General features: G+C 36.5%; 1 protein-coding gene across 1 annotated transcript in view; it reads left to right on the top strand.

The window, feature by feature from the left end:
- The window catches only part of LOC128213432 (microtubule-actin cross-linking factor 1, isoforms 1/2/3/4-like), a 173,375-nt gene that overhangs the window by 138,360 nt on the left and 15,020 nt on the right, over positions 1-19,995 (top strand). The window contains exons 52-79 of the mRNA XM_052919119.1: positions 104-265; positions 607-777; positions 1,111-1,522; positions 1,827-2,044; positions 2,358-2,564; positions 2,919-3,038; positions 3,478-3,804; positions 3,996-4,205; positions 4,576-4,695; positions 5,017-5,125; positions 6,407-6,633; positions 7,502-7,726; positions 8,212-8,313; positions 8,745-8,911; positions 9,209-9,368; positions 9,847-10,029; positions 10,572-10,700; positions 11,167-11,184; positions 13,411-13,581; positions 14,058-14,213; positions 14,522-14,728; positions 15,299-15,418; positions 15,817-15,983; positions 16,828-16,987; positions 17,205-17,399; positions 17,799-18,071; positions 18,691-18,879; positions 19,407-19,576. Coding sequence (XP_052775079.1) covers positions 104-265; positions 607-777; positions 1,111-1,522; positions 1,827-2,044; positions 2,358-2,564; positions 2,919-3,038; positions 3,478-3,804; positions 3,996-4,205; positions 4,576-4,695; positions 5,017-5,125; positions 6,407-6,633; positions 7,502-7,726; positions 8,212-8,313; positions 8,745-8,911; positions 9,209-9,368; positions 9,847-10,029; positions 10,572-10,700; positions 11,167-11,184; positions 13,411-13,581; positions 14,058-14,213; positions 14,522-14,728; positions 15,299-15,418; positions 15,817-15,983; positions 16,828-16,987; positions 17,205-17,399; positions 17,799-18,071; positions 18,691-18,879; positions 19,407-19,576 — 5,075 coding nt within the window. The remainder of the gene's footprint in view (positions 1-103; positions 266-606; positions 778-1,110; positions 1,523-1,826; positions 2,045-2,357; positions 2,565-2,918; positions 3,039-3,477; positions 3,805-3,995; positions 4,206-4,575; positions 4,696-5,016; positions 5,126-6,406; positions 6,634-7,501; positions 7,727-8,211; positions 8,314-8,744; positions 8,912-9,208; positions 9,369-9,846; positions 10,030-10,571; positions 10,701-11,166; positions 11,185-13,410; positions 13,582-14,057; positions 14,214-14,521; positions 14,729-15,298; positions 15,419-15,816; positions 15,984-16,827; positions 16,988-17,204; positions 17,400-17,798; positions 18,072-18,690; positions 18,880-19,406; positions 19,577-19,995) is intronic.

Here is a 19,995-nt window from a genome sequence, read left to right on the forward strand (position 1 = left end):
ATAACTTTCAATTAACCAGAAACGTAATCATTGATATGGATGTTGATTGATAAATAAGACCAAAATATTAACCACCATTGAAACATCTGTGTATTTCTTTCAGCAATTCCAGCATGGAGTGTTAGAGAACCTTTCCCGTCGAGTAGCCGGCCTCAACTCTGATGCTTGTCAGCTGATCCAGGGGGCTGGACCGGGTGTAGATACCTCAGCCCTTGAGGCTGACCAAGAGTCACTCCTAGACAAGTGGAACACACTCAATGCCAAGGTAAGTGGCTGGCATAATATATTTAGGCACCCAAGTCAGCTAATGTTGAGCAAGCTTCATGTAAGGTGAGTGGGAGGGGTAATCTGACTGATATACAATAAATCATACCCTCAATTACAAGGGGACTGATGAGAAGATGATGAGTCCATTCTTTGTTGACAAGATGGATGCCAAAGGCAGAGAGTTAATGGATGTTTTGGATGTAAGGGTAGGTGATGTTTAGTATAGGTCCACATTACAGTGGACCACTAACATAACTTTCAGTTGGATATTTTATAGGATTATAAGATAATGGACCAGATTCTTAGCAACATTTCCAAATATACCTTACATTACTTCAGGTGTCAGAGAGGGACAGGAACCTAGACAATGCCATCCTGCAGTCAGGCAAGTTTAACGATGCCCTCAAGAATCTCATAGATTGGATGAAGGAGACTGAAGACCTGGTAGCCAATCAGAAACCCCCGTCACCTGACTACAAAGTTGCCAAAGCTCAACTGCAAGAACAAAAGGTAGGATTCCTACTAAGTTTGAAGTCAAAGCCTAAACATGTACGATAACATTGTTTACAAAAGCAGAAAGATTGTCATATGACTCTGTTAGGCTTTTAAAAACTTCCAGTGTAGGATTGTCAGAGTCATCTGAATCTGAAATGCTTTTAAAACCTTACAGTTAAGTTAAAATTTGTGAAAAATAATTATGCTTTTATGCCTTTTAAAATTATGGTTTATAAGTTTAATTAAAACCCACTTGAACTTGAATGCCCATTACAAATTGAACTCTTGTATGATATTTTAAATAGAATAGCAAAAGAACATAAATATCTCTGCTTCTCTCCCAACCAGTTCCTCCTCAAGATGCTGGACGATCGAGCCCCAAGTGTCAAGTCTGTTAATGACTCCGGAGAAACCTTGCAGAAGAATCTTGAAACTCGGGAACGAAAGGCAATTGAAAACCAGATCGCCCAGCTTGACAAACGCTGGAGCGAATTGAACTTCCAGGCCGAACAGCGTTCAAAGACACTTGAGAACATCGTAGGCGTTGCACAAGAATTTCAGGAGGTCAGGGAACCACTCGTTGGTTGGATGGATGCTTCAGAGAAAAAGTTTGCAAGTCTTGAGCCAACCTCAATGGATGTGGACAATATTGAGGGGATCATAAAGACTCTAGGAGATATGGAGAAGGATGTTAAAGGTCAGGAGGAAAATGTGAAGAAGATTGCAGCTATAGGGAAGGAGCTACAGAATCAGTGCAAAGGTAAAAACTTAAAAAAACAAACTTGTTTTATATAATGTTAAAAGATTACTTGTTCACATGAATAGATGTTGAAAACTGTGTAGAAAAGCTATGATCTTATGTCCTTAACAACAGCATTCAAATTTTGAGATAAACTATAATGAACTATTTAAATTTCTGTAAGAAATGCATATTTCTAATTTCATAACATCACATTAATAACATAATGAAGCAGTGGAGTATATTCAATATTGCTATTTAATAATGGTGTATAAAGGGTAAATTCTTTGACAGATCCTTCACCCAAAATTATAAACCTTTTCAGGAGATGACGTCAAGAATGTCCAGCGAAAGATTGATGACATACAAACACGCTACGGTGAGCTTGAAGACAAACTCACTGACACCCTTGAACAGATGGAAGAGGCCTTGCCTCTAGCTCAGAATTTCTCCGAGTCCCATGCCAAGTTTATTGATTGGCTGGCGAAGATGGAACCAAAAACAAGACATAAGGATACTAATGAGACCGAGGAACAGGTCACGGTAAGGATTTGAGACTATTATATGTGTGGCGGATAGTATGTTTTGATTGTTCAGAGCATTGCTTGCTACATTTGTTATAATTATGAAGAAATTGAACATATATTGCTGCTTAACAGGCACCTACAATGAAGATAAAAAAAACACATTAAATATGGTTTAGTAATTTCAGTCATTGCATATGCTGATAGCTGATTATTTTGTTTTCTTTAAGAATGAATATCAAAGGCTGCAAAGCTTCATGAAATTGACCCTTCTCACTCTATTACCCTCCATGTTTATGAAAGATTCAAATGTTTACTCTGTGTATCTACAGCAACTCCTAGATGAGGTCAAAGATATCGAGCCAATTCTCACTGCAATGACTGAGGAGGGTGAAAAGCTATCTGAACTTGCCCCAGGGGATGCAGGATTCAAAGTGGAAGACACACTCGCCAAGGACCGCAAGAGGTTTGAGGCTGTGAATGATGCCATCCAGAATAAGGCTGACAAATACAGGGCCTCCAAGCTTAAGAATGCTGAGGTGGGTGATCAGTGGTTTTGTGGAGTTTTATTAACCAACTTACACTGCCTATTTTTGTGTTTCATAGTCAAAAATAAAGATCTTTGCAATAAAAATGCAAAGATTTATTGTTGTGGAGACATTTTTAAAGGCTTTATATTTTTGTGTCCATGCATAAGAATGCTAATTTGGTTGATATTAAGGATGATACTATAGTTATAATTATAAAGTAGTTTTGACTATGACTCTCATGCCTATATATATTAGTTTCTTGCAGTAAAAGAATTTCAGTAATTTCTTCTTGGAAATACTTGCCTTATGTATTTGCTCTTTTTTCTATGCATGTGTTAATCCCCATATTTCACATCCATATAGGTTATGTGCACAATTGATGACCTTATTGAATGGTTTGATGATGAAGAACAACTGTTGGGGTCATGTGAGCCAATCAGCTGTGAGCCTGCTAGGCTTCAGAAACAACTTGCTGAACAGAAGGTACCTTAACATCTAATGATGAAATTATTTTCAGTGATATACATGTGGTGACAAAAGTATAAAATACTTGATTAAACAAACGTCCATGTAGTAATGATACACTATGTCAATTTCATAAATACAAAATTCACCAGCAGCCCATTTTATAAAACATAAGTTGTTAGCAGGATATTGTTAGGCTTATTTGCTTTTTTACATGTAAATGATGCATTGGTTTATAGCCTGATAAATAACCTGATAAATATTGACCAATCAATAAACAGTTTGGCTAATTTTCAACATTCCAAAAAAACAGCCAGTTCCTTACATTTCAACTGGCTGCTGTTGATTATGGAAAGATATCCAAATGGACAAGTTACTATTCGGAACATTTTTTTTTATGAGAAATATACAATTTCAATATGGAAAGTTCGTTCTCACATTATATTATTGTTGACAGGCAATGAACGATGACATTAATGCTCAGAAAGTAAAAGCTAGAGACACCATCGCAGCAGGCAAACGTTTAATCCGTGAAGGCTCAATGGAAGATGAAGGCTCATTGAACTCGAAAATGGAATCATTAAAGCAGCGTAGTGACCAAGTCGCAAAAATAGGCAGCGATCGTCTTGTTCAGGTGGAACAAGCTATGCCAATGTCACGACAGTTCCACGAGGCCCATGCTGACCTACTGACCTGGTTTAATGATGTGGAGCCTGCCATTGCCCAGCTCAAGGTCATGACCATTAATCAGGACACCGTGAAGAAACAGCAGGATAGTGTCAAGGTCAGTGGTGATGAAATGAAGAAAATAACATGAGGAAATAATTGAGCCCAAATCTACTAAAATTCTGTTGAATTTAAATGCTGATAGAATCAAAAATGCAAATCATTGCCACAATTAAAGTATTGAGTAAAATGTTGATGGTTTTTTTCATTGATATCTCTTGAAGTCTAACATGAATCATGCACTTTTAGATATTAAAACAAGACATTCAAGACAATAAACCACTGATTGACCGCCTAAACAAGAGTGGTTTTGCACTGACCAAGCTGTCGTTGAGTCCTGCAGACGCAGACATTCTTCGGGAAACCATGGAAGAAGACAACAAGCGGGTGGAGGAGATAAGACGTGCTGTGCGGGAACGATCAATGTCTATTGATGAGGCTTTGCAACAGTCTGCCGAGGTAGGGGTGTTTTAATATTATAAAAATATTATCCAGCAATCAATATAATATATCAGTCAGCACTAAATTTTTAACCTGTAGGATTTTTTTAAAAATCTCATATTATTTAGAAAAAGTTTGTAAAGCTTGAAAGATTAATTATGTGGGCGGAGAATTGAGCAGGAATAATATTAAGTAGAGTTTTAAAAAAATTTAAAGGACAGACTCAAAATTTCAGTGTTTCATGGAAAATTTATTCCCATTCTGCTATATGCAACATTTCAACTCCCTACGCATATAAATTAGTCTTAGTCCAAGATGTTTTCAGCAATATTGAATGGTGCTTCAGTTACGGATGAATAATAATACGATTTCTATGTTTACCTTACAGTTCACTGACAAACTAGAGAACATGCTTGAGGCCTTGACCAGCACAGAAGAGCAAGTGACAAATGCCGAGCCTGTGTCCGCCCATCCCGACAAGATACGTGACCAGATTTCAGACAACAATGTAAGTATAGCAATATTTGGGTAATTTCTTGAGCTCCCTGACCAAAAACATCTCCCTGACCAAAAACATTTACTCTCAGTATGAGAGAATATATATATTACCCTCAGTATATTACCATCATCATTTTATGTTGATTAACAATAATGTAGTTTCGGTTGTTGCAAGTGATTTTTTCGGTGCTAGTATGTGGAATGGTCTTGAACCAAATTTTACTACATGTTGAAACTTGACCATTTTACGAGAGACTCAAGAAATAACTGTTTTGATACTTCACTTACGTTTCATGATAATGTTCTTACTCGCCCCTGTTCCTCCTTTTAGGCCCTGACAGAGGAGATGGCAATGCGCTTATCTGCCCTCGAGTCCGTACAACTAGCTGCCCAGGAGTTGATCAAACAGGCCTCAGACTCCCAAGACGATGCTGTTAAAGGTTTGTAGTAATATTTTAATTTTTGTAAAGCTATACTTGGTACTTGTGTGGTATACTTAATTCACTGCTTAAAAGTTCTATGATTTAAAAGGTTGCTATAGGGGGGACTTCATGAGATGTTTCATTGGAAAACATGTTCGGGTTTACCACCACAAATATGTGAATTTTTGATTCCTGCTGACCTTATATTATTTTGGTATCATTTGAAAGTGTTTTATTTGCAGAAATAGATAGTAATAATAGTTCTTTTAGCATTGAGCAATTGCAAAATAGGTTATTTTAAGTTTGATATCAGTTGAAATAAAGGAAAAGTATACAAATACTTAATCTGGCCTTATATACCTCAAATGATACAAAAACTCAGGAGTTCACCAGGCATCTAAAATAAACATTAAGGGTAAGGGACAAGATAATATGTGGATTCCTTAAAGATGCCCTCTTACTCCCAGATAAGATTTACCGCAATTAATAATATTGTTTTAATATTCAAAAAAGGTTGAATAAGTGTCGAAAACAATGGTTCTTATGAAGGATACCGAGAATGAAATGAGCATAAAACACAGTATTTCTACCTTATGAGACTATAGTGGACCACAGTAAATCTTTTGTCATTCACCATTCATTTAATATTTTTGCACTTTCTGCTATTAAATACATGGTTACAATCTTGTTATCAGTAGTTAATATTTTCCATAAATGCATTATTTAGTAAGTAGTTAAAGGTTTATCAGTCCAAATTGATGTTTGTTATACATATGTATGTATGTATCGATTTTGAATAAGAATGTCACTTTAATTCATGCTGTAGAATGGTATAGAACATATCTTGAGCGAAGTATGTTATAACTTTCTTATTTTTCTCATGTATTAAAACTACATATATCAGACAATAAAGAAAGGATTTCAAGATCATACTACATGGAAATATACATGAATATAGCCATGGGAATGCAATGCTAAGTTGCCATGGTTTTGTCTTGAAGTCACTCTGAACTCTTTATCTTAGATTCAAGATTTTATCAGGTCAAATATACATGATTGTGTGTTTATAGTAGAAGTGATTATAAAGCAGTATAAATGATTGTAAAGGGAATGAGATCTTTCAAATGGCTTTAATTAAAATGGCTTCTTTCTAAAATTAAAATTAAAATCATTTATTATATGATGAAACTAATATAAGTTAACATGGAATTACTTGAAAATTATATCCAAAAATCAATTGACAATTAATATGGAATTAATTGAAAACTGATTTGAATTACATTAAAATTGTCACTATAGATGTGAAATCGAAGCTACTGGATCTTTGCAACTTGTACGAGAAAATCAATGATGGAGCTGCAGCCCGTAACACGCGGCTGGAGGAAACCCTAGAAGTGTCAGACAAGTTCTGGGACGACCTTCACTCCCTAACACGATCCCTAAAAGACCTATCAGACACACTGGCCAATCAGGAGCCACCTGCACTGGAGCCATCATTGATTAGGGAGCAGCAGGAGACACTTGAGGTTAGTGTTTGAATTATGAGTGTTTGTAGGGTGAATGGTGGAATTCGGAGGATTTGTGGGGTAAAATAGTGGAATTAGGAGGGTTTGTGAGGTAAATAGTGGAATTAGGAGGGTTTGTGGGGTAAATGGTGGCATTAGGAGAGTTTGTGGAGTAAACAGTGGAATTATGAGGGTTTGTGGAGTAAATAGTGGAATTAGGAGGGTTTGTGGAGTAAATAGTGGAATTATGAGGGTTTGTGGAGTAAATAGTGGAATTATGAGGGTTTGTGGAGTAAATAGTGGAATTATGAGGGTTTGTGGAGTAAATAGTGGAATTATGAGGGTTTGTGGAGTAAATAGTGGAATTATGAGGGTTTGTGGAGTAAACAGTGGAGTTATGAGAGTTTGTGGAGTAAATAGTGGAATTATGAGGGTTTTGGTGTAAATGGTGGCATTGGGAGGGTTTGTGGGGTAAATGGTGGCATTGGGAGGGTTTGTGGGGTAAATGGTTGAATTAGGAGGGTTTGGGTGTAAATGGTGGCATTGGGAGGGTTTGTGGGGTAAATGGTTGAATTAGGAGGGTCAGCGGTGTAAATGCTGGAATTAGGAGGGTTTGGTGGTTAAGTATGGGAATTATGAGGAGGGGGGTGGGGTAAGTGTGGAATAAGCAGGATTTGGGGCATATTAGGAGGGTTTGTTGGGTAAATTGTGGAATTATGGGGTTTGGGTAAGTGGTGGAATTAATAAAGATTTTTTGGGGGAAAGATGACAATGGTTGCATTTTGAATTTTAAATAAATATAACATATCCATGCCATGATATTGATTTTTCAATTGTGGACAAACTTCTTGGACCTTAAACTTAACTTGTTTATTATTTTAAATAACAGGCTCTCAGAGACAACATTGAAGAATCCCAATTTGACCTTGATGAGGTCCACCAAACTGGGGAGGCCCTGATGTCCCTATGTGGAAAACCAGACCGCCCTGAAGTGCAGAAACATGTGGACGACCTTGACAATAACCTTCTCTCTATTACTGGGGAGTTTGACAGAAGGTCAAGGTCACTTGAAGAAGCACTGGAGAGATCTATGCACTTCCAGGATCAGCTTATGGTGAGTTAAATATTCAGTTGGATTTGTTTCAAAGTCCAAAATTTATGAAACATAATATTGGCTTAAACCTCCTGTCTTGACCAAAGGTCAAGGTCACTTGAACTTAGGCTCTGGAATGATCTATGCACTTCCAGGGTCAACTTATGTTGAGTTAAGTAGAAGTTGTTTTCATAGTCTATGATTTAGGAACATATTGATGACCTTAACAATTATCTCATGTCAATTATTGGGGATAAATTAAGGTCGCTCAAAGAAGTTTTGAACAATATATGCAAATCCAGAGTCGTCTTATGATTAGTTGAGTATAAATTTGATAAGAATTGTTTGATAGTCTAAATTTAAGAAACATATGGATGACCTAGATGGTAACCTTTTTTATTATCATATCATTGGGGAGTTTGAAGGTCCATTTAAGAGGCCTCTTGAACAATATAATGCACTTTTAGGATCAACTTGTCCTTAACTTTTTGTTGTTTTTATTTCAGAAAACACTGGTATGGCTACAGAAGCGTGAAGACAGACTAAAGGAGATGGGACCCATCGCTGGGAACTTTGATGCCATAAAGCAACAGTGGAGCAAGGTCAAGGTGGGTAGACTGCCTGAGGATAATCTATTCATGCTCCTATTTTGATAATATTTGTGATTTTAGCTTGTTTGTTTCTCAAAGGAAAAAGGTTGAGGCATTGTCAAAACATTGGTGTTGTTGTAATTGTTGGCAACCTCGGCAATTACTCAAAAAACAGTTTAAGATGTTCAAATGAAACTTGATGGTACCTGGACATCATGTTAATAAAATGCAAAGAAATGAAATCAACTCTACCAAGCAATTGTAATTCATTGAACATGATTTTAAAATATCATTGATTTCTTGTCATTGGTGGCATAATGGCTTTGGTATCCTTTGTGGTAGTTGAGTCATGCCAAAATCTTAAACCTTAATTCTTATCTTTACAAGGTAGCACAAAACTTAAATTGCAAAGACATGATCTGGTAAAATATGTAACAAATTTCTTTCAGAATTTCAAGCTTGAGGTAGACCCCAAACATGCAGACATTGAATCCCTTAACCAGAAGGCCCAAGAGATGATCAAGGATTCAAGCCCAGATCAGGCTATGGTTGTCAAGGAGCCTGTTGCCACGGTGAACAAGAGATGGGAGGGGCTACTTGAGGGGATTAGTGACAGGTGAGGGGATCCCATCAGGAAGGGTTTAAGGGGTGGGAGATACAGATATTGTAAATGGATCGTTTGTGATGTAAGCTGTATGCTTTACACAGTGTAGTGTTTTCAATAGAAATGATGTAGATTAAAGAATGGTTTTCTGTATGTCATAGTAGTAATTTCAAGCTGACAGGACTGCGAATTTTCTTGGAAAATATTTTATGGAATTAGTAATAAATATGACTGTATTATTGATTATAATATGTAAATTTATTCAAATGAATATGAAAAGTCATACTAAAATGCATCTTTTGCTTCCAGACAACGTGACCTACAGCTGGCTATGCTGGACATTGGTCAGACAGAGCACGCCCTCAATGAATTACTAGCCTGGCTTGACCGCACTGACCAAACACTAGACGAGAACACCCCTGTGTGCGGGGATAGGAAGATCATTGAAATTGAGCTCGCTAAACATAAGGTATGGATATTAGTTAGAAGGGTAGTTATTGTGTAGAGATAGAGTTTGCCTTAAGGGTAAGGTTAATATTAAAGGCTGTTGATACGAGTTGATACATGAGTTGATGCATAGAAAATTGTTTCAGTACTGTAAAAGTCAAGTACAGACTTAAACAGATGTATGATTATATTTTGCTCAAACATTGGCCTCAAAAGCAGAAAGAAGTACCTTGAAATGAACATAAATGACTTTTGAAATTATTTCCAAAGCGATCTTAACCTCTTCACACTGCTTTGGACATAGATCCCTCATAAATAGACCCCCAGCTTTTTTTCAGGATGTACAATTAACAACTGTTAGGATCCCTGAATAGTGTACAAAAAGCTGGAATCGTTAATGCAGAATTTGTTTGTTTTTCATAGTGACGAAAACCATGTACATGGGTGAAATTGACAGTTCAATGTCGAAAATGTACTCTAAAATCTATTTTCATTGTCAGGTGCTGCAAAATGACATCCACGCCCACGAGCAAAGTATACAGTCGGTACGTAACGCATTCCAGAAGGGGGCGAACAAGTCTTCGACATCAGCACGTAAACTTGACGACCTCACACGACTCTGGAACACTGTTCAGAAGAAAAGTGACGATCGAAAGAAGGACCTTGAGGGTGCACTAAAAGAGGTGGGATTGTAGTTTGACATTTTATTATACAAAGTAGCTGAGTTACAGGTTGTCTTGATAAAGGAACTTATTGTAAAATTTGGGGCCAGGAGCTTATAAGCTTCTTTTAGTGAAAATTAACAACTTCATAAAAAAATTCAATTTTTGACTACAAATATTTCAATTACCATCTATTTTTCATCAAATTAATAAATTATTCATATGCCGCTCTCATTTAAATCTTTTTCTATGATGCCTTAAGAATACAGCCCCAGAACCATGGTAACAACTCCATATGTTGTACAACAATTGATTCTTGCCTTAAAACAATTGAATCTTGCCCACAAAGAAAATAAAAACTGACTACTACTACTACTGACATAACGGTTGACTCACTTGATGTATGACCAACTCTGTTGCATATATACAATTCCACATCGCAGTGTTTTAGAATAGTGGAAAAAGTTTGTATCATTTTGGCCAAACGAAGAAAACCCAGCAATATTAGAAATATTAATAGGAAAAGTTTTTTTATTTTGTATTTAAAATCTCATTGACTTCAGGCCAAAGATTTCTCAGAAGAGATGGACCGTGTTTTACAACGGCTAGGACAGATCGAGGGCATGCTGATCACCTCCCGACCAGTAGGTGGACTGCCCGAGACCGCCAAGGAACAGCTCGAGAGGTTCATGGTAAGGGCAGGGGACATAACTCTTAAATTGAGAACTTTCTATACTCAAAGAAACAGAACTCTTGAATAAAATTAAGATTCTTAGATAATAATTTCATCATAGATTCCCCATATTAGATTTGATATGATTTGATGGGAATGAAAATTTAAAATTCCTGATTTTAATTACACTCTTAGATTTTCAAATACCCTTAGATTAGCTGTTTATTTTTATGACAGATGCACAATTAGCGGGATTTTCCCTTATAAAGATATTTTCTAGATTTGACATTTTTCTTTTAGATAGTGTAAAAGATCTGTAGAACCCTATATCACTTTACATACACAATATAAATGTTACAAAATGTATCTTTGTATAATTGTATCATCATCTTTACAAGCATTATAATTTAAACAGAATATATACATGAATTGTACATGTAATATTATCTTAATATACTGTACTTGTATTTTATTACCTCACACAGAATGATAGAAATATGGGGGTATGCTATTCCATACATTTCCTTTTAGCACAGTTAATGGTCATGCTAGTATGCTAATTCCCATGGGCAAAGGAGTTTTGGGAGAAGGGTAGATTAGAAATGTTGTTATACATGTAGCACTGCAAAATACTGGATTTACATTCAAAAAGGAAATGAAAAAATAATAATATATTTAAACATCCTTTCTAAATTTTAAATACTGCTACTCTTGTTTTGAAGTGCTACAAAATTCCTACTTGTGGCTTATAGGTACCCCAAATACATTCAAACTGACAGATAATTGAAAATGTTGTTACAAAAAATTATGCCAAAGTTTTCATAGCCCTTTGTAGTAGTCCATTTTGTAAGGATGTTATCAATGTGCATTTTTTTCCGTAAGATGAAGAATTTCAGTTAGATATTATTTCGGTGTTACAAATCAAATATAATGTTTTGCTGGTAAAATCATTTAAACTATATTTAATGTTAGAACTGATAAATACAACCATCACTTTTAAAATTGATAATATTAAATGGTTACTACACAGTAATATTAATTTAATGATCATAAACAGAGGTGAATTTGAACTACCTCTTGTGGTAAAATACCATTTTCTCAGTCTTGTATGGTAAGCTTAGTAAAGCATTCTTAACCAACTTGTGTTTGATATGGAGATAAACAACACAAAATGATTTAAGTCACTCATAACACATCTTGTGGGAACTTTACAGCATACAACCGCGGGCCCTGACCAGGATATGTCAGGCCTGTCCATTTACTATCAGCAAGTTGGTCGCCCAATCTCGTATTCCGATACCTGGTCCCAGTGGCTGGTAAGGCCCGGGCACCTCTCAGCAGTGATCATTCGTTGTTGACTGTACTGGATGTCTTTCTGACCTGGCTCATAGTTTCTGTCCCAACTACAAAAAATATATTTAATCAATGTTTATAATTTTGTGACATTTATACTATAAAACTTGTAAAACTTCCAACAATTTACAATCATGTTGAATGGTGTAGATAAATTAAAAGATACTGAGAAAATGTCTCTAGGGCCCACATCTTTTTGTCAGTTCAGACTTTTTCCGGATTAAATGGGACAGTTGCTATAATTGCCATGACACTGCAATTTTCCAACACTCATGACAAAGATATAATTTGACCAATTTGTGCACTAAAGCATTAGTTTATAGAAGTAACGTGAAACGTTAGTGTTTTGATTGTTGACTTAACATTTAGAGCTTTTTGTGTTTTGGAAACTAAGTTAGTAAACAACTCCTTGGGTTGAATCTGTAATAAAAAAATAGTGATATGGAAGTCGCAATATGTAAATCTGTTAGTATTTATCAAGGTAACTTAAACATTCCCTGTTTATACATGAAATACAATTGTCCATCGCAAGCATGCAGATTGTAATTATGTCCAAATTGAAGAAAAAATATGAATGCAAAAACATGTCCTGCTTCTTCACGTTATCTAGAAAAGCTACCTACAATACCTTTGTCACAGCATATCGAATATCTCAATGCATCCCAACCATGCTTCATACATTTAAGCCCCCTATCAACTGAACCATTTGTCGACACACGGCTGAGAATCATGGCATTGCTCAATGAAAATTACAAAAATGGCTACCATGGTCTCCTTCAGAAGCATTACTCCTTTAAGCGTAAACTCAAAAGCGAGCCTGATTCCCACTCGTGCAATGTGACCACCTAATGAATTTAATGATCAATTGTTCCTTTGTATTAATTTACACATAAAATGAAGTAATCAATGTCTGATATTGTTAATTACATACCCTCAAATGTGGTTTACTTTTAATACACAAATATTTGTGGATTTCATTAACTCGATAACGATTAAACTTTATGAACTGACAATTTCAGTTCAGTTTGTGGTTAAATATTAACTGGTGATGGTTAAATGTAGTTTTAGTATTTAGTTTGTCAAAAGGTTTAACAGTAAAATAGAATTATCAGTCTAACCCAGGTGCTGATTGATATGATAAAAATATATGATTAAATTTAATTTCAATTAATATGTAAGTTTTACAATAAGAAAACAAGCTAATTTCAGGTCCAAATATTAGTGTGTTAAAACCATGTAAATTCTTTATTTTTTGTATAATTACATCCAGGAGAGAACTAATAAAAAAAACAAGCATCCGCCATTTCATTTCAAAATAATTTATACCTAACACTGATGCACAGTTTGTAATTTTTTATTTTTCCTTGTTCCCACAGGAAGTGCACAATGAGTTACAGGACATGGAACCAGTGGTTGCTAGGTTACAGCAGGATGGTTCCAGGCTCGTGGCCAAGAGTGGTGACACTGCTGGGGCCGGTATCAAACAGAATATGCACCTCCTCCAACAGACGTGGGAACACGTGAAGACACGGTCGGCTGATAGGAAGGTATGTATATAATTATTCGCCTTTTAGCTATTGTATTCTGTTTCTAAGGGTCATGTTACAATAAGTTAAATATGGAAGTATCTAGAGGTTTCATTGCAGCCTGCAAATGATTGGAACAGAGTTTAGATATGATGCTATTTAAGCTTTCTGTTTTTCAAGGAAGTAAAAGTGTTGTGATAATCTTGATGTCTTTGCTGGTGTTGTTGTGAATTTTTTTAACTTTGGCCATAACTCCCAAGAACAGTCCAGAGACAATCCGTACATGTACAGCAAGGGGCATTACTCTGGCTTTTTTAAATTATGCCCCTTTGTTGAAAAGAAAAGACAACAAGAACAAAAAAACAGAAAAGTGTTGGTGTTCATTTCCCAGTGCTCTTGTATAAATATGTCAGTATCATTTCAATCACTGTATCTTTATTTAACTGTTTTAAAATATGTTAGCAAAGATCAGATATGTTTTGCCTCCATTGTTTTAGACAAAGCTAGAACAAGCAGTAACTCAGGCAAACAGTTTCCATGGTGACCTGAATGAGTTCACTGGTTGGTTACTGGAGACAGAGAATGCCATCAACAACATGACCCCTGTCAGCAGGGTGATACCACACGTGTCCGAGCAGATCAAACAACAAAAGGTAGGAACTTTGTTGCAGTGTAAGAAATAGAAGAATTTTTTTTAATGTAGTTACCTGTTAAGAAATGATTAATGTTGGAAACTTAATGCAAAATGGTTACATCTGTAATTTACAGAAAGTGAGCAACTTTGAATTCATTCTCAAAATTTTGTGAATGAACTGCTTTAGAAATGGGCATTAATTATAATCACTGACAGTTACCATTCTACAAAGATTCAGCAGTGATCCATAAAAATCAACCGTCACATCGGATTGGACAGATAATCATTGAGTTAACATTAACCCTTACTCTTATTGACCCTTTCCAGGAGCTTCAAAAAGATATCGCCAGCCACCGTGAGCAGATGATCCGACTGGACAAGACCGGGACCCACCTGAAATACTTCAGCCAGCGTCCAGATGTGGTCATCATCAAGAACCTGCTGTCCAGTGTCCAGCAGAGGTGGGAGAAGATCGTCTCACGGAGCGCAGAAAGGACCCGCCACCTGGAGAGGGGCTACAAGGAGGCTAAACAGGTATGTACTTTTACTGAGAAATATGTGCTATTAAAAATTCATGGTTAAATATTTGCTAGTATGCATTTTAAAATTTTAGTTTTGGGTTTATACTGGCAATTATATATTTCTTAAAATACCATGAGCTAAATTCAGATGTATCTTTGATCTTGTTTGTGCTTCATAAACTACGACGTTAATTGATTTAAGTCTAGTGTTAGATTTAGGATGAGAGTGGTCTAGTGGTGTAGGTGTATGCCTTTCACCCAAAAGGTTGCAGGCCCACCAGAGGAAATTTCTGATGACCTCTCACAATGGACAGCAGTAGTGTTTTCCACTCGGGAAAACTGACTTGAAGAGTGATTCAGTGCTATCAACTTTTGTTGCTATTCAACTAAAGGAAATCAGTAATAATAATGCAATGAAATAAACAGGGACACACCCAAAGTTAAACTTAAGATTCAATGACCTTCCCAAAGGACTGAGCATCAATTCTATAACTGACTATAGCCCAGTTGTTCTTACATTGGCTAAATTTTGACATATAACGATATCGTTATATTAACATATTTCCTGTTCCTTGCTCCACAGTTCAATGAGATGCTTAGTGATATGGTGGCATGGCTGGCAGAGTCAGAGAAAAATCTCAGCATTGACACTGCTATTGGCAACGACCCCATCAAGATCAAGGCCCTCATTGCGACACACAAGGTAGGTCACATTATCGTAAAGAATTGTTAGCTTAGCTCTTTCGCAGTTGGAGTGGCAAGTCATGTCAGAGGAAAATCTTATCAACAGCAATTAATCCGAACAGATAAAATTTCTTACCGCCAATCTTTAGTACAGGGAAGTACATGGATATCAGCTCTAAAAACTGTCTTTGTGAAAATGGTGTGAAAGGTTCTATAAGAAACCATTTAAATGAGTTAATGTACGTTATTAATGATTAAAAAGTAGACAAGTCTGTGCTTCAGATTTTCCGAAATACATATTGGAACTTATTTGTTATAGTATTTAAAGTCAAGATCATGTCAATGCTTCCATGAAACTTCAAAATTCTGTATTTTAGACCATTATTTTAGCTACTAATTACCTCATTGTTTCTACAGGACTTCCAAAAGAGCCTTGGAGCCAAGCAGCCCATTTATGACAATGTGAATCGTGCAGGCCGGTCACTGAAGGAGCGATGCCCTGAGGACGATGTTCCTATCTTGGACAAGATGTTGCATGAACTCAAACACAAGTGGAACAATGTCTGTGGAAAGTCTGTAGATAGGTGAGTCATAGGTGTTATGTTGGCAAACTGGAGTTTACTACTAGCAAATAGGAGTTTACTGTAGGGAGAGTTACTGTTTGCAAATAGGAAAGATATACTGTTGGCAAATGAGAGAAGTATATTGATGGCAAATGGGAGTTATACTGTTGGGAGAGTTACTGTTTGCAAATAGGAAAAATATACTGTTGGCAAATGAGAGAAGTATATTGATGGCAAATGGGAGTTATACTGTTGGCAAATGAGAGAAGTATATTGATGGCAAATGGGAGTTATACTGTTGGCAAATGGGAGGGTTACTGTGGGCAAATGGGAGAGTTACTGTTGGCAAATGGGAGATCGAGTTGCATTTGGCAACGGGAGAGTTGCATGGGAGAGTTATTGTTGGCAAATGGGAGAGTTACTGTTGGCAAATGGGAGAGTTGCATTTGGCAATGGGAGAGTTGCATTTAGCAAATGGGAGAGTTACTGTTGGCAAATCGGAGAGTTACTGTTGGCAAATGTGAGAGTTGCATTTGGTAACGGGCAGAGTTATTGTTGGCAAATGGGAGAGGTATTGTTGGCAAATGGGAGAGTTGGCAAATGGGAGAGTTATTGTTGGCAAATGGGAGAGTTAACGTTGGTTAATGGGGGAGATAATATCTTCAAATGGGAGACTGAATAACAGCTACTATAAGCAAAGCGAAGTTTACTTTTGGCAAATAGGGAAGTTATAGTTGGTAAATAGAAAAGTATAGTAGATAATTGAATGTATTTTTGCAAGTGGGACTGTACTTTTTGCATACATCGCGCAAGTGTTTAGTTGACAAACTTCTGTGGCAATTACTAAATGATTCTTTGTTTATAGGCAACGGAAGTTAGAGGAGGCCTTACTGTTCTCCGGTCAGTTCAATGAGGCCCTGCAGGCATTACTGGACTGGTTGGCAAAGGTTGAGCCTGGCCTCGGGGAAGACCAGATGGTACATGGGGACATTGACACTGTCAACAACCTTGTGGAGGAACATAAGGTATGAATGATTCGTTTCTTTGCAGCTGCTTTCTCATTATATATGCCATGTCACGGACTTTTTTGCACGAAATTCGAAGAAAAAAATCGCTGTTGCAAGCTATATAGGATTCCTAGTTTTGATGATATATATGTTTAAATAAAGATTGTGAATAAGTGAATAAGACCAAGATTATTTCAATTTTCAAGTAAAACTCATAATGTTCATCATCTTGCAGGCATTCCAGCAAGAGCTAGGGGCCAGAGCGAACAATGTTGAATTCGTACGTAAGCGTGCCAAGGAGATGTTTGAGAAATCATCGGAGGACATGTCCCAGCAACAGGCTCAGTTGATTGAGCTGGCGACCATGTGGGATCGTGTGTGTAAACTCTCGGTTAACAAACAGGAACGATTAGAACAGGCACAGAAACTGGTGAGTGTATTTTTGTCTCTTCATTTACTTGGCGAAAAAACTACATTTTGGTCTATATTAAATAAGTTGTTCAAATTTTTCGTGACTGGTTTAATGATTATGCACATTATTTTTTTTGGTCATCAAATATTTTCATTTGCAATTGCTTCAGTTCCCTATCTCAAACAGAAACAAGATGTTTTTAAGTAAAAAAACAGCCCTTATTGGTTGATGCTACATTTCTAAAGCCTTGTTCATTGGATGAATGTTTGTTGTATAATAAGCTGATGACTTCCACAAGGTGCCCCAGGGCCTGATAGCCTGGATACAAGTAGTTTTTAAGTAAAAAAAGGCCCTTAATAAAAATGATGATACATTTTTATAGCTTTGTTCATTGGTTGAATGTTTATCATATAATAGGCTGATGACTTCCACAAGAAGGCCCAGGGCCTGATAGCCTGGCTGGCCTCTGCAGAGCGACAACTGCGATACAAGGGCCCCATGCCAGATGACGAATCAGAAATCATCAAACAAATTGAGGAGCACAAGGCGTTTGAGGAAGAATTCTTAAGACAGGAGGGGATATTGAGAGAGACACTGAATATCGGGATGGACATTATGAAGAGGTGTAACCCTGATGCAGTCTCCACTTTGAAACATTGGTTGTCTGTTTTGAAAACAAGATGGGAAGAGGTGGGTTTTGTAATGTTTTTTTCAGTGTATTTTTCTTATCTTTGCAGAAAGAAGTATAATGACTTGCATTCACAAAACTTTTTTAAAAAGCTATGAAAATGTTTTGCCAGAAAAAGTTGATATTATACTTTATCACAGATAGTTATTTTGTTTATTCAATCGAAAAACAATATTATTGCCCTCTCTGTTGGAAGGGTTGCTGAAGTCGCCAGGGAGACAATTGTTTTTCCCAGGCATTGACCATATTGAAAACATATTAAATTTATTTTGATTATGTACTGTTAAAACTTGATATCACTTGGCTCTATATCCTTGTTGTCTCGAACTGGATTAAAGTTACTGTTTTTGCTATTTGTTCATATAAAATTTGATCCATTGGCTCAATTTCTTGTTAGTCGACTTTTATCTTTCTATCAGGCTTTGACTGTAATATTTAAATTTATAATTTTAATTCTTACCTTGCTGTTCGCTCAAGGTGATTGTCTGGACTCGACAAAGAGTTACCAATCTTAGGGAGTTGTTGGCCACAGTTGGAGCAAACAACCATTGACTTGTATAGCTGATTGCATTTAATTGTGTAATATTTAAAAACTCTTAACCCTGTTTTAATCCATTGTAGGTGAGTGGCTGGAGCAGACAGAGGGGTAACCGTCTCCGTGAAGCATTGGCCACTCTTCGTCGTAACAACCAGCTGCTTGAGGAGCTGATAGCCTGGCTGAACGGGGCGGAGACTAAACTGTTTAACGAGAATGCGGAGCCCATACCAGATGATGTGGACACCATAAATACTTTGATCCAAGAACACCAGGTGGGTTTTTCAAACAGAGCAGATATTTTGGTATGAAAATTTAAATGTTACCATGTTAACTGTGACAATGGTACAAAGTATGTTAAAGCTGCACTCTCATGGATTGACTTTTTTTATTGGAATGAACCAACCTTTGTGTAAATATCTTGAGACCAGTGTTATAAGACTTTTGACGAAATATCAGGTCACAGTTTTTAATATTTACGCTTGTAAATTGATGTTTTGTTGATTTTGATTTTTTGGCATAAATATGAAAAAACACGATCTTATCCTTTTTCAGCGTTTTTTTTTATGTCTTCTCAGACATTTATGCAAAAGTCATTCTAAGACAAAAAAGATAAAAAAACAAAAAAAAAGTTGTCAAACTGTACTGTACATCTGTGAGAGTGTACAAAGTTCATTTAAATTTTGGGTCTTTAGTTAAAGACTTGATGTCAGCTGCTAACCTGCTTGATACCAGTTTTTTTACTAGATTTATTTTGTATGATAAAGAGAAATAAATTTGAAAAACAATTATTTTCTTGCAGGACTTCCAGAATGAGATGTCGGGGAAGCAGCCGGAGATTGACCAGGTTACAAAGAGTGACAGACGTCAACGCCACACTTCATCTGCAGGCGAACCCGTATCACAAATCCCGCTGTACAAGGGGCTATCTGGCCGGCGTACTCCTACACCTCAGAAATATGGAACACCAAGGTAATTTTGTCAAGCTTTGAATTTGTCTTTAATAGATACTCTCAAAAAGTGTTGCAGAGTAACACATTGCAGAAATTTGTTTCTTGCATAACATGCCATAATTATGGCATATTTAATACATGGACAAATATAAGTATTTTGAACATGTATCTGGGGCAGATCGAAAAGCCTGACCCTCAAGCACACTGCTTCTGCACCTTCTCTTTGATAGAAAAATAAGCATACATATGCAAGATACTTATAATATTAAATTTTGTGAATTTAATTGTATATTAATTGTGGCTGTCTTAAAATGGTGCCATGTCATTCCAACATTTATGCCAGCGGAAGTTGTGTCTCAACTTTGAAAGTTACATGTTAGGACATGCAAGGTACTAGAGTCAAACTACTGGAACACGCCTTGAACAAAAAAAAACACC

This window comes from Mya arenaria, chromosome 13 (assembly GCF_026914265.1).
Source record: "Mya arenaria isolate MELC-2E11 chromosome 13, ASM2691426v1".
In the NCBI taxonomy this organism is placed as follows: domain Eukaryota; kingdom Metazoa; phylum Mollusca; class Bivalvia; order Myida; family Myidae; genus Mya; species Mya arenaria.